Source organism: Carassius auratus, chromosome 23, assembly GCF_003368295.1.
Source record: "Carassius auratus strain Wakin chromosome 23, ASM336829v1, whole genome shotgun sequence".
Lineage (NCBI taxonomy): Eukaryota > Metazoa > Chordata > Actinopteri > Cypriniformes > Cyprinidae > Carassius > Carassius auratus.
In genome coordinates this window covers 314,516-329,822 of record NC_039265.1, presented here as the reverse complement: position 1 = coordinate 329,822, position 15,307 = coordinate 314,516, and the positions used below count along the sequence as shown (strand labels likewise).

Genomic DNA, 15,307 nt, shown 5'->3' with positions numbered 1-15,307 from the left:
GCAAATATACTTTTCAAAGCGGCTGTGAGATAAGCTGACACGTTTAAATAGGCCTCCCGTTCTCGCTCTCTATTTTACTGTTGCTAAATCGACCTTTTGCAAGACAGGATCTCCAATTTTAGATACATTTGACCGCATTCACATACACCCTCTCGCTGTGTTCTTCGCTCGCTTCTAATCTCACCATCTGTCTTCCCTTTCTTCACTGTGCTATCTATCACTCCTGTCCTGATATTTCCCATTCCTCCTGCTCACAGAAATCTAACGTGACATGATTTAATCATTTACGGTATATTTGTCTATTTTATTTTTTCATGCTAAACTAGATGTATGACCTTTGGGATAGCTTTTAATGAGGCACTTTCGTTGCCTTAAAATATTGCCTACATACAGTCAAAGCTCACTAAATGTTGTAACAGAGTGAACGATCTCTATTCGATGACTCTAGAAGTCACAGTATTAAATGGTAAACTGAATATATTTGATGCCAGAAGAGACCGTGTTGCTCTTTCACAGCTGTAATGGATAATGTTAAAGTATCAGCCATGTCTCTCTTATACAGCGATCCATTCGGTGTGTTTTCGTCCCGAGTGTTCCTGCAGAGTCCACAGCTGTCTGAGCTATTCAGACCCGTTGCTTTACACGGCAGCTGCTCAGGACGCTCGTCCAGCCAGTGTGCGCCTTTGTGTACACGTGTGAGCTGTTCTTATATTTATAGCTGGTCACAAATACTTGAGCATCTGCAGATTCACAAGCCTTGTGTATTCCTGTCAACAACAAGATGTGGGGAGTGTGTGCTTGTGTGGGTGGAAGAGCGGGTCGATTATTAAAGCACTGTTTCAGCGTCGAAGTTTGTGACTCTCTTTCAGTAGCCGAGCAGGTTTACTCTCAATCCCAGACACATTTTAACAATGTCGGTGTGATTTTCTGGGAGATCGGCCAGTCCACACATAATATAACTCTGATTAACTCAACTCAAAACTAATGTGGCACAACAGAACAGTGTATGACGCTGATATCAAAAGCTGAATCTTATTAGTTTACTGAATGTGTGAGGGCTTGCTGTTCAAAGGTTTAGACTTAAGAAACTATTTTAAGGTTTTAAGATTTGTTGTAACACTTTGTGAGTTACAACACGACTGAGAAGCTATAGGACGACTGTGGAGTCATACCGGTCAGCTGATGCGACTACACATCATCAGGAGTCTGTGTGTGCTTGTGATTTACAGCTAGCTACTGAATTTTATCAGCAGAAAGAGTAAATGCCTTAGCAGGTCAACGAGAGGAATGTGTCTGATGTTGAAAAGATAGCATGATGGAGGAGAAAGGGCAGGAGTAGAGGAGCGCTGCCTCAGGGGAAGGTCATGTGTGTGAATGTGTGAGTGGGTTTAAATGTATGTCACACTAATGAAGGCAATACTAGAGCGTGAAACGTACTCTTTACAAGTGTGTGAACATAAAGCACACTAGATTACCTGTCAGCATGTTTAGAGCCGCCTACATGAATAACACTTCAAGTTACACTTGTTTCACATTTGTTGCATCCCACAATGAGTCAGAACACACTAACATGTATGTAGGTCAGAAAAATACTCCATGCAACTACAGAAACAGGATCGATGCACTGCGAGCGTAACTGTGACAAACCTCCATACTCTAGGGGGCGATAGTTTCCTCTAACCTTAAAATGAAAAGCCGTTTTAAGACATTACAAGTTATTGCAATTTCGATTGAAAGATTACATAAACGCAGGACAAGTACACAATGCATTCCCAGGGTTTTGGTGTTGTGTAAACACCACCTTAAATGTTACAGACGGTGAAAGGAAACTGTATCGCCTCCTAGAGTATGGAGGATTGTTACTGCCACACCAACCCTTGCAATGCATCAATCATTCAAGTTTGCGTAATTACATAAAAGTATTTTTGTGACCTACATAAGTGTGTTAAATGCATTACAACATAACTGCAATGTAGTTCTGCTTTGGGTATGGTCACAGTGTAAATCATTTTTGAGAGATACAGACATAGAGGAGGTTACGTCTACCCACAATTTACTGCACACTCAAAATGGCGCCACTCAACAGTGTAATTCAGTGTTTGAACTCCAACAACTCTCAAGTGGACACAAAAATGTACATAATGACACCTCTCCATGCAGATTTGCCTCTTCCTCTTACCCCTTCACTCCCACTTGCACTTCCTCCGCCATCCGTTCGCTTTTCCATGGATTCTTTTTATTTAACAACAGTTCTGGGAAAGCATTCGCCAGGAACTCATCTCATACATATGCAGCCTCACGAACTTCTGTCTGAGCCTCCAACAATGAAGGAGGACATTAACATTCCCTGTAACCTCAAATACACACACACACACACACACACCGACTCACACTGGCTCAATGAGCTCTTTTTGTCCTGGGTGCTCTAACAAATGAGCACCTTTGTGTCCGAACACTTCCTTGTCTCCAAACATTCAGGGGGTCAAACACAACGTCCTGATCCTCACAGACCTTGCTTGAACTTGCTTCTAAAAACAGCAGGCCGGTGTGGGCTGCTCTGGGAAAACAGGATTAGTTCATTCCCAGCGACTCCACAGCGCTGGCTTGAGCCAAACAGGGTTTAAATAACCAATATAACCAATAGTGCTGGACTACTCATTTTTACCAAGTGATCGAGAGTTGTTGACTAGTTATGGGACATGGCATGTAGAATAAGTGGTCTGACGGCCCGCCAGAGAACATTCTGTGTCACAGTTTCACTTTTATTTTCAGATTCTCAAGTTACCTACAACTTGTTGACAAAGCATTCAGTAGTGCTATAGCTAACCAACTAGTTGGTTTTACTAACCAAGAAATTTAATTTTCATCCTGTTGTCGCCATATTGCGCAATTGAAGTCACATGTTGCTCAGCTAGTCAACAAAGGCTCAAACCTCAAACCATAAGCTAACTGATTAGTTAACTAGTCAATGAAACTATTTCCTTTTTTTTTTTTTTATACCACATGCTGTCATAAAGAACAAATGCAAGTGGAGTCCAATGAATTACAACTAGTTAACACAGGCCCAAAACGTCATGTGGTGCATGACTAGTCAATACAGGTCTCAAACATCAAAAGGTGGTATAGCAGTTAGTTTATTAGTCAACCCTACTAACCAGGAAACTAAATTTTCATCTAGCTGTCACAATAGAGAACAAAAAAAAGTTGCGCCACACTGTCCACAACTATTCATCACTGGCTCAAAACATAACTAGTCATGTGATCCGTGACTAATCAACACAGGTTCAAAGCACGGGACTAATCTACTAGTTTGTAAAACCGTTACAAATGAAATTAAGCAGATGGAATTATCTACATCTACAAATCTAAAAAAAACTATAAATTAAGCAGAAATTAACATCAGCAAATAGGCAACATATATGATAGCCTTCAAATCTTGGGATGATGGTAGATGATCATGGTGATGGTCGATAGATCTTCCACAGTAAGGGTTACCGCATATAGAAGAACTGAAAAATCACACTCCAAATCAAAGGTGTTTCAGAAAGCAGCACTGTCACATCCTGGATGAATCACAAAGGGCTCAGATTTGCGAAAGCAAGCGGAACCTTCCTCACCGAAGCATCACATCGCTTCAATGTCAGCACCACCAGCAACAGATGGATTCTGACACAGCTTTGGTCTGGAGTGATATTTGTACATGTTAAGAGTTAACTTGTGCCCTGAAGCTGTTAGTGTCATTTTTTCTCATCTGAGCAGTGATGACAGCCGCAGCAGTGAAGGAGGCTGGTGTCAGCTGACCACGCTTTCAGCCAGTAACAGGAAATGTGATCTTTACACCAGCTCCTCGAAAAACAATCTCGCTATTGTCGGCTTGACTCTCCTGTCCCTCTGCCCCTAACAGCAAGGGGGATGCAAAAAATACCTCACAATGAACATCTTTCCATCATTCTTGTCATCTAATGCATAACCAAATTAATTTATGTTGCCCCGCAGGTAAATCAATTCCAATGAACTGGCAAAAAAATCCCACTGGTACGCTGCATTATGCAGTTCTTACCTTAAAGGGGATATTGGATGCTACATGCACTTTACAAGTTGTTTTACACTGAAATGTCTGTTGGCAGTGTGTTTACACAACCACTCTATAATGATAAAAATACACCCAATGTGTTTTTTTTTAAATCTACTAAAATATCCCTTTCTCAAACCGAAGGCAATCTCAGATGCCTGTCTTTGTGATGTCACACAGACAGGCCCCTCCTACAATCGTTTGATTGACAGTAGCATTTCAGCACAGACTGGACTGGTGTCTTACCTTAGACCCGCCCTGAGTGAGCTGTCATCAATCCTCCATTGTTTCACCGCCAGACCAGATGCATTTTTTCGCGATTTAGGGCTGCACAATTAATACAATTTCTAATCGCGATTACAATAATGGATGCCACAATTACGTAATCGTTCAAAGTGGAAATAGATAGTTTGTATTCCGCTTAAGATAAGATTTTTTTTCTTTCTACCTTATCTTATGGGGTTTTCCATTGTTTTAGTTTTAGTATAACTCCATATAATACCATTCATATTTGTGCTTTTTTATCATTTAAAGATGAAAACCAATCCGATGTATATTTGAAATTTGAGGCTTAATACTATTGAAAAGCACTAAAGTTTTTTTCAGCTAAAGTGTTTTCAGCTTGTTTGTTTTCATATAAAAATACAGCATGCAGTTGCATCAAACAATGGTATAAACATCATTCAATGTAAATTGTGATAATCGTAATTAATAATTGCATTACGATTTCAAGGAAATAATCATTATGATTTTTGTCATAATCGTGCAGCCCTAGCGTGAATCATTCATGGTCCAGCTTTACCAACAAAAAAAGTGAGTACAATGTTTCTTTAATGAATCTTTGCAAATCACCTTTTCTAATAATGTGCTAATTAGCAAGTTTCACAATGAATGTGGCTAAAGTAAAGTGTCTCTCTGAAAGCAGCTCGGAAGAGAGGGGTGGGGTCAGCAGAGCTCATTAACATTTAAAGGAAAATGCTACAAAACAGCTTGCTCTGAAAAGAGCTGTTTTTGACAGGGTAAAAAAGGTGTTGTTTTACACTACCATTGAGAAATTTTAACCAAACTATGTTACAGACTTTTCGTTTAGTCCCTAAAGAATCATATCAACTTGTGGAAAACGGGCATCCAATGACCGCTTTAAGGAGCAGTGTTGGTAATCTAAAAAAGTAAATAATAACTAACCAATCAGACCCAACTTTTAGTCCTGAAAACCAGCAGTTAAAATCCAAAAAACTTAGATATCCAACATATATGACACTGGTTTACTGATAACTGATTAGTTAACTACTAACCAAAAATTGAAGTGTCCTCCTGTTGCAATACACAAAGTGCAAATTAAGTCACATGATCCACATCTAGTCGACACAGGCCCAAAACATCTAGCAAGTAATCTAACTAGAACTAACCAATTAGTTAACTAGTCAACACAACCCCTACTAACCTAGGAAACCAAATTGTCCATCACTTGCCACAATATAGAACAAGCTCAACTTAAATCGCATGGTCCTCAACTAGTCGACACAGGCTAAAACATCTAACAGTGGTAGCGTTAACCAACTAGTTAACTTGCAACTATTTAATAACCAAAAACCTGAAAATTCTTCCAGCTGCCAAGCTTGTCATAATATAGAACAAACATAACTTGAGTCAAATGAGCTAGAGCTAGTCAATACAAGACCAAAACTTCTAACCAGTGGCAGAACTAACCAATTAGTTAACTAGTCTGTTCAACCCCTGCATACCAGGAAACTGAATCTTCCTCCAACTGCCACAGTACAGAAGCACAACTAAAATTGCATGGCCCTCAACTACACAACAAAGTCTAAAAACATAAAATAGTCAAAGAACTAACTGATGAGTTAACTAATCAGTGCAACAACTTGCTAACCAAACAACTGATGTTGCTGCCATCTAACCTAATCTCAAGAGTGATGTCATCGTATTAAAAAATATTTCTGACATGGGACATGAAAACTAGAAGTTGAAATACAGTAAATGTAAATAACCTACATGACATTGGTTTAGTGCTAATCAATTAGTTAACTACTAACCAAGACTTTGAATATTACTTCAGCTGTCACCACATAACAAGCGCAATTTAAGTGACATGATCCACAGCCAGTTGACAAAGGCACAAAACATCTAACCAGTGGTAAGACTAACCAATTAGTTAACTAGTCAATGCATCCCCTACTAACCAGGAAACAGATTTTTCTTCCATCTACTGATACTGTGCAACCTTACATAGTCAGGTTGCTTTACTCATATGAAACAATCATTTTGGCACGTGGCAGAAACCAAAGAGATGCACCTTTGGATCCGGAAAACCAGCAGTTAAAATTGAATAAACTTTAATAACCAACTCATATGACACTGGTTTAGTGCTTTACACACACACCTTAAGTTACATTGCATGATTATTAGATGACAGCCAGAACATTTCTAAACCATTGCGATGCAATAAAACTTTAGGGAGAGTTGTATGTACATGTCAAAACCAGAGGAATTCACTCTGAGGTAGTTTACACAAACTGTGGTTTAGTTACTGAATGTGATATGATTAGGCCTGCTAGTTCCGTCACATTGCCCAATATGATCTGTATTATAAACTATGACGAAACTGTATCGGGTCTCACGCACTACATAAATTGTGAGAAGGACAAAAGGCGGGCACTTCTACCGTTCAGTGGGCTTCACGAGCGGTCCGTGGGGCCCGGTAACAGCCGAACAAAAGAGCGGGAGCAGATCGGATCCCTATAACAGGCTCGGCTGAAACGTTATCCCCGCGCCGCTGGCCATGACCTCATCGTGTTGTTTTTCCCATGGAGCCTGGCGCAAGCTACAGGACAAGCGATGTCTAAAGCCAAGCAATGATCTGTTTCTGGTTGTTTACACTACCATCCGCTGAGTCAAGAGTAAAGCAATAGGTTTGAAATGGTGACTGAAATTGTGTCAGCAGCTTTAGATAAAATAAAATAGTGGTAAATGTGTTCTGTGAGTGTAATCTAAATACTGAATTATTGATTAGTTAATGTTAAGATTGAACTGCCTGTCAAAACTGTGGGATCAATAAGGTTTTAGATGTTTTTAAAGTGTCTTATGCTCGCTAAGACCGCATTTATTTGATCAAAGATACAGTGAGAACAATAATACTGTGAAATATTATAGCAATTTCAAACAACCGTTTTCTATTCTGAATATATTTATATATTATTTCTCTGATGGCAAGCCGAATTTTCAGCATCATTACTCTAGTCGTCAATGTCCTTCAGAAATCATTCTGATTTATTATTAATGCTGAAAACTTGCTTCATGTTTTTTGTGAAAAACCGTTATACATTGTTTTATCAGATTTGTTTTCAAAAGTGAAACATTTGTTTGAAATGGAGATCTTTGCAATATCATAAATGCACTGTCACTGCCTTTTGATTAATGCATCTAAAATTTAATGCTGAATGAAAGTATTATTATTATTACTACACATTTTGAACATACGTGTATGTATATTTGCATTAAATGGCCTTGGTCAAGCAGAACATGAGGGTTAATACTGTAAACATAAGCCATACAGCGTTCGCCTTGCATGTCGTCAATGAACTTAAGTACACTAATGTGGAACGATGAATATTCAAGCTAGTCATCTAATCTCCGTGTACTGGAGAGATCAGGTCATCTAGATGACTCAGAAGGGTCTGTTACTGATTCAATCAGGACTAATGCCATACACATAACATCAATTCTTCAATCACAATCCAACACACCTGAAATATGACACCTGCAATATATGCTGTATATGCACAGCTGTATTAAAAGAGACTTAAATATCACTCAGAATCCAATCACAGATCTTTTTAACTTAAAAAAATAAAATAAAAATCCATTAAGTACATTCAAATGTTTGGGATCAGTAAGTAAAACCAGTAAGAAAGAGAGAAATTACTAAATTACCAAGACTTTAACATAGTTACTAAAACATTTATATTTCAAATAAATATATTATTTTGAACTTCTATCCATCAAAGAATCCAGAAAAAAAAAACATACAGTCACAGTTTCCACAAAAATATGAAGCAACACAACTGTTTTCAGAAATGTTTCTTGAGCAGTACATCAGCATATTAGAGTGATTTCTGAAGATCATGTGACGCTGAAGACTTGAGTAAAAAAAAAAATAATGTCACAGGAATAAATTACATTCTACAATATATTCACATATAAAAGCAGTTATTTTATATTATGATAATAATAATATTTAAAACTAAATACAACCACAGTATTTTCTGATCAAATAAATGCAGCCTTGACGATCATGAGACACATTAAAACATCTTTCAAACAATTGTGCAGAACGGCTCCGAAAAAAAGTTATTCTGATAATTGAGACAAAATCTATGCACACTTTGTGGCTGTCGAATAGTTATTGTGCGGTCACCAGAACACCTGTGTAAACGGACGTCATACATCCACCAAAAATCACCTTTAAAAGTAATAAAAGGTTCTGAGAAAGCCTGCAGCATTTCCTTGCAGGTGCCACATGCTATTGCCAATCACTTATTTAATGCAATTACATTCAGACATTTGAAGTGTTCCTTACTACTTTTTTGGACCTTTATAATTAAGGCTGCATCACATAGGCCTATAATTTCATGAATGAAATTTCCCAAAGTAAATAGTTCCGGGAAGTATGGCTTTTTCATTCTCTGGTGTAAAGGCAAAGCATGTGATCATCTCCACTCATACTGTACCTGGCGCTCCCCAGCAGTGAGTGTCTCTCTGATCTGACTCAACGATCAGTCCCACTGCACAGCTGCCATCTGTGGAACCAGAAGAAGTGGAGATGTTTGAGAGAGCCTTGGCTTCCTGCCTCTCACACCCTCTCTGTTCAGATACACACTTACTTATACACTGCAAACACACAACAGCACTAGCCTACACTACAACAAGTGTCATCAAAACCAGAAAAACAGTTAATTAATTAAAAATAACCAAATCTGAAAGATTCTGAAAGCTCCTTAAATGAAACATGGTTTTAGTAAGGACAGTAACCTAATGTTGGAAGAGATTATGGAAACCATGGTCAATTTTAATATGAACCCTAGTGGTCCCAAACAGTGTGCAATGCTTAACTTAATAGTTTTGGCCATCACTAAACGCCTGAAAATGCTGTCAAGGTACTCGAGTCACACTGTTTTAAATCAAGCTGCACAAAAACTGAAAGCTTTTTAGTTTGAGACGCATTTTAAGACTCGAGAACATGAAGTGTTTGTCTCTGTCTGTTTGGGTTTCATTTCCACTTTGTTTCTAAACTTATTCTTTACAGTATGCATGAGTTTCACCCACACAGTGCACATATTCTGTAGAGTTATTAAATGTAAAGAAGCCATGCTTGGCAATATAAATATGTCAATAACTCATTAATCACAATACTCCAGGAATGCGCAGAAAGAGACTGACGCATCGCTAGCGAAGTGAGCGACAGCTTTCAAAAGGCATAGCAAACGTTAGTCAAAAAGCCAGGCAAACTGACTTCCTTATAAAGACTGAAGCAGCAGGACACTTTATAATATGAAAGACAGTCTGTACCTTATGTGAAAGATAAAAGCATGCAACAGGTCGTTATTCCCTTGTGAGAAACCCCTTTTTCTTTTTTTGCAGAAGACTTTACGACTTGTTTTTAAGGTCCAAATGTTTCCTCAGTTAAAGCTTGTCTTAATCCTCAGTTAGTAGTCTGCCATCCATTAAAGAGAGCAGCAGCGATGTTCGGCAGTGGTGCGAGAGAGGGAGAAAGTGAGTTATTACAAGTCTCTCGCTAAGCCCCGCCCCTGAGGCGGACGAAAATAGAAATGTGGGCGGAGTTCTCCAAAAATAGCGTGTGACGTCTCACGCATGCATTCTCGCATTGTTTCCTTCTCTGTTATTTCATTGGCCGAGGCTGCAGCCACATCCACACTGCACTCTAGTGTACTTAAAATTTGTGTAACTACTCACCAGATAAACCATGTTTCAGAAGCAGGTGCAGGACCCCACAAAAAAAGACGACTTAACAGATAAAAAAAAAAAAATGTAAAAAAAACAAACAAACAAAAAATTTAAATATATATATTAGGTAATGATAAGAATAATTAATGCAAATAAAAAAACAATTATCAGATAGAGCAGCATTTTGAAATAATTTGTTAGAATGAAGACTGGACTAATAATCATTAACCATCATTGTTCACTAATCACCATAAAAAAAAAAAAAAATAATAATATATATATATATATATATATATATATATATATATATATATATATATATATATATATATCATCATTCGAAAAAGTATCAATAATTCTTGTCTAGATTTGTCTTGAATGTATCTTTTGCTAAATTACCAATATAATAATAATAATAATAATAATAATAATAATAATACTTTTCTTTTTATTAAAAGTTTAAAAAGAAAAAGTGTGTTTGTCTTCATCAAAAATAAACTATAGTCATTGCTTGAATTGATGTGTTGTTGTGTAAAGCGCACTTAATTAATGCAATTTGCAAATAAATGACAATGTATTGGTACAACAATCTGATTAAATTTTTTACTCGTTCACTAAAATCGTTTTAACTGAAGTTTAACTTTGAGTCTCTGTTCATCTTTAGGGGTTTTATATAATCTTCCAGTAGCAATAGCAAGGAAACCTTTCGATTTCCTCCAGAGATAACATAAATGAAAAAAAAAACAACAACAACCACCACCATGCATGACGCAAGATTGTGCAAAAGTACATTATATGCATATGCACATGTAGTTTCAGTGCATGTCAGTCAGGCGTTTTTCTTTTCTTTCTGTCTTTCTCTGTAAAACAGAACCGGTCAGCATTCACGCGCTGCACACGCGCTCTGAAACCACTTCATGACCTGTTTCTCAGAAACCAGGACACACAGTGGCGGTCTCCAGTGGGTTTCTGATTTCCTCTGTGAGGCCCGATCGCTCAGTTCTCGTCACCGGCGTACACTGCCTGTGTCTCAAAACCTACCTACGTGCACCTCGACTGCTGTCCTGGCCTCATACACCCATGCTGCTTTTTCACTGCTACGAAAAACATTTTATACTTCAGTTTGGTATAAAGAAACAACACACACAGCACTTTTCCTTTCATGCACTGTGTGTGTGGTCAAACATGTCCGTTTTGACAGTGAAGTGGGTTCCAGCATATAAAACCTCAATGCTATTTAAATACCTAAATCATTTCTAGGGCAGAGGAACCAAACAAAGACCCTTGAACACAGACACACACACATATACACATAATGAAACTAAAACAGTGCTGTGCTACACCTAAAAATGCTCCTCTAACTGGGGGATCCCAAACAGCCTTACCAGAAACCTCATCCGTGTGTGTGTGTGTGCGTGTGTGTGTTATAATTACAAAGTCCTTCAGTCTGAATCATATCCGGCAGAAGCTGAAAATAACAAGACCACGATCTGACAGAGAAGCAGCACAGCAGGGGAACAGGCGACGCACACACACACACACACACACACACACACACACACACACACACACACACACACACACACACATGTGCATCAAAGTAAACTCTCCTGCACTGGCAGCAAAGACTTGATTTTCAGCATGTTTAGGATTTAAATGTCTATCATATTCTACTGAATGCAGATATTTCTATTAATGTAGAGCATCCAGTGGGACTCGAAAGCCTTTGTTTGTATAAAATAAACCAGAAGTTTTAAACCAAAAATAATATAAAAAAAAAAAATAATTAAGTACATTTATAAAGAAATTTCTAGGTCACTAATCAATTGTAAGTAAATTTGACCATTTGATATTCCTTTGTGTTGAAAGAACAACATTTTGAGTTTGTGTTGCTGGATAACGTAACATCTGTTCATGCATGAACTTGAGTTCATGTCAGCTCGAGTGCTACAGCAGAACGGGGGAAAACAGACATGTACTATTCTGAAAAAATCATGTTTCATTTTTATATCATTTCACTATTATAACATTTCAATCAAACCGTAATACTGATAACATCATTTGTTATAAATAGTTGCATTAAAATATACTGCAATTTTCCTTTTTTTAATCTGTCTTAGATGTTTACTGTATATATCTGCAGAGCGTCTTCATATCAGACATTAAAGATATGCAAATCTTGAATATTGTTGCATGCTGTGGTGCTTTAAATATTTATCTTCACACCATGTACCGTAAGTGATTTCATCTTTTTTTTTTTCATGTGTGATCAACAGTATAGCGTTAGAGGGAGATAGAGGGAGTACAGTGAACGCACTTTCTTCAGTAATCACAGGAAGTGCTCAGCCTCTCAGTCACACATTTCTATATACAGACACACAAATGACAAATTTACTCATGTGATTTACCCTGTTTACCCAAAAGTGAACTATTCACCCATGTTTATGAGCAAAACAAAGAATAAAACTTGTTTTGTTTGAGAATTAGGCTTTTGCTGCGAACTGTTTTCTATGTGTATATGTGACACTGGCTGTGAAAACCCAGCTAAAGTCTTTTCTGGTGTTTTACTTTTTTCTACATAACATACTTTATAAGGTACATTCTGTGAAAATGTAACATCGATATCTATAATATTGACTGAGTAAGACATGATATCATAAATATTAACGAAATGAATGGTCAAAATCAAAATGTGATGCTTGGTATCTCATAATTGGATTTTGAGACTTTAGCCTGGATTTCACAGAGAGGGTTGTATATGTTTTACAAAAAGTAATTTATTGCTGAATAGACAGTTCAAAAGAAATCGTCATCTGTCCCGTTTGGTTAATTTAATGCAGAAGTGTACAGCATATGCACAGAGAACACAGCATGGTTTCCTAATGGCCCCCAGTTTAAGACAGAGGCTGTTTACCATTATTCACTTTTCTCCTTCCCCTTGCCGACAAACACAAACTTAATTTTCACACTAATGAGATCCTCTCCGACAGCTTAGCTGTATGTCAGTCCAAATGCACACAGGATGCAGTGCTCGTGGTTTACATTTTGGGGGAAAAACGATTTAGTGAAAAAAGCACAGACGGAGGTGATTTGATTTAGAGCAGTTTCTCTCTGTTGACCGAGTTTCACCCATTCTCATGTTTGTCCTGTCAGGTGAGAAAACTGAGTCTATTCTGCTCTTCTGAGTAACGAGTGATGTTTTTCATCTAGCAATGATGGGTAAAACGATCAGTCATCTTTCTTGTGATTATTCTCAATGGAGTTTATTAAGTCAATCATCACTATTATTATAACTCTTGCTCCAGGTATGACTGGACATAAAATTTGGTGACAAAACAGGCAAAAACCCTGCAAACAATACACTGAAGGATCATCCTAATCCAAAACTAGAGCTCAAAATATCCTAAGGTCTATTCTAGAGTAATTCAACCGAGAGCAGCCACTAAACACCTAAGCAATCTTATAGCAAGACCACTTAAAACACCCCGAAATCAGTGCACCTTGATTGAATGACTGCATAGCCCCTTGCAACCCACCAGAACACCCAAACAACTACATAGCAATGCACTCAAGACACCTTGATTACTGCACAGCAAAGCCCTAGCGACAACCCGGAAAACCCTAGCATTGTGACGGATCTGAATGGAGGAACAGCAATCACATTTTTCCAAAGTCTCAAGAAGATATTCGTAAATAGAAAACATTTCATACAGTACGATGAAGGCCAATATCACCATCCAGTACAACCTTGTCACTACACAGCAACTTTCTGACAGCTGTTCAGAGCACCTAAATGATGGCACAGTATCACCCTGTTAAATGAGGAATATTATACCATAAGGGGCCGTTCACATATGGCATCTTTTGTGCGCACAAGTTCGTTATTTCCAATGTAGGCGTGCGGCATGCGCGCTCTTAATGGAAGCGACGCGTCTATTTTTTTCAGGCGCGTCTGCACCACATCGAGTTAAAAACATCTCAACTTTACAGAATGCCGTAAACGCACCGCAGGTCATGTGACAAGAACTAACCAATCAGCTTCATCCTTTTCCGTAACAACGTTGAAAACTTAGCCAAGATGAAGGAACAGCTGATCATTTTGAAATAAATTTAGTAGCAGAGCTACTGCGAGCGATTTTTAGTGCTGCAAATCCATTTATCCTTTGCTGAAATTTCCGCGTCTTCATGGAGAGAGCGTGTGATTGTTGCTTAACAATGGCGGACGCCTCAGGAGCGCTTCTGCCCGAGCGCTTTGGAAAAAAGGAAAAAGCGGCACGCCTAACGTTTTCCACGCGTTTTTACGTGCGATATGTGAACGGCCCCTATGATGAAGGTCAGTTTCACCTTGTTTTCTCCATACTGTTTCAACTCCATACCGTAATAATAATGTCATTACTGTTGGTGTTTTTTAAGAGAGAACAAGATTTTTTCCTGTTGTTTCGTACAGAACCACTGCTCTCTCTCTCTCTCTCTCTCTCTCTCTCTTTCAGACTGCTAAGTATTGGGAAACTAATGGCTGTGAATGCCAGCAAACTAGTCATATGAATCAGCCAGATTTGATTACATCTCTGTGTGCCTCAATGTGCTCTTTCAATTCCAGCTACTCTACCTTCCTCTAAAGTAACCCATGCGCACACAGTGAAAGCATGGCAGTGTTCCTCTGCTAATGTGGCAGGTTTGATTGGGATGTGTGCTGTTATAATAGCAGCCATTGATAAGCTTTAATCGGATTCTCCGTGGCATTTGGACAGACAGTAACAGAGAGTCATGCACAGAGCCGGCTCTGCTGTGGGTAAATGTCAGCAGTTCAGCTCTCAGCCTACTGTAGCGGCACCCTTTACTGCCCAATCAAGCATGCTTCTGACACAGAAGATAGAAAAATAGAAAAGTTATTGGCTACTTTTTAATCTCAGAATTACGTTTTTCTGGCTTTTACTCATGGCCCAATGGTTAGAGATTTGAACTCGTAATCCAAAGGTTATAAATTCAAGTCTCGGGCCGGAAGGAATTGTAGGAGGGGTAGTGAATGTACAGCGCTCTTTCCACCCTCAATACATTGACTGAGGTGCCCTTGAGCAAGGCACCGAACCCCCAGCTGCTCCCTGAAAATGTATTATTCATCTATTTTAAAAATACCAAAAAGAAGCGCTAAAATGATTGATGTAAGAGAGGGAGACGTGTCACGGTTTGCCAGCAGGATCTGTCCCTTAAGAACCCTTCAGGAATTTGAGGAATGCTGGATGAGGAGAGCAT

The 15,307-nt window shown here is 38.4% G+C and overlaps 1 protein-coding gene across 7 annotated transcripts in view; it reads right to left on the bottom strand.

The window, feature by feature from the left end:
- hdac7a (histone deacetylase 7a) overlaps positions 1–15,307 on the bottom strand; it is a 75,045-nt gene that overhangs the window by 48,542 nt on the left and 11,196 nt on the right. For 2 of the 7 annotated variants that reach the window (XM_026199116.1, XM_026199117.1), the window contains exon 2: positions 8,821–8,889. The exons of 2 other annotated variants lie outside the window; for them this stretch is intronic. In XM_026199116.1, coding sequence (XP_026054901.1) covers positions 8,821–8,889 — 69 coding nt within the window. Of the gene's footprint in view, positions 1–8,820; positions 8,890–9,658; positions 10,029–15,307 lie in introns of those variants that run through there. 3 more of the 7 variants (XM_026199121.1, XM_026199120.1, XM_026199122.1) reach the window with 3 other exon arrangements.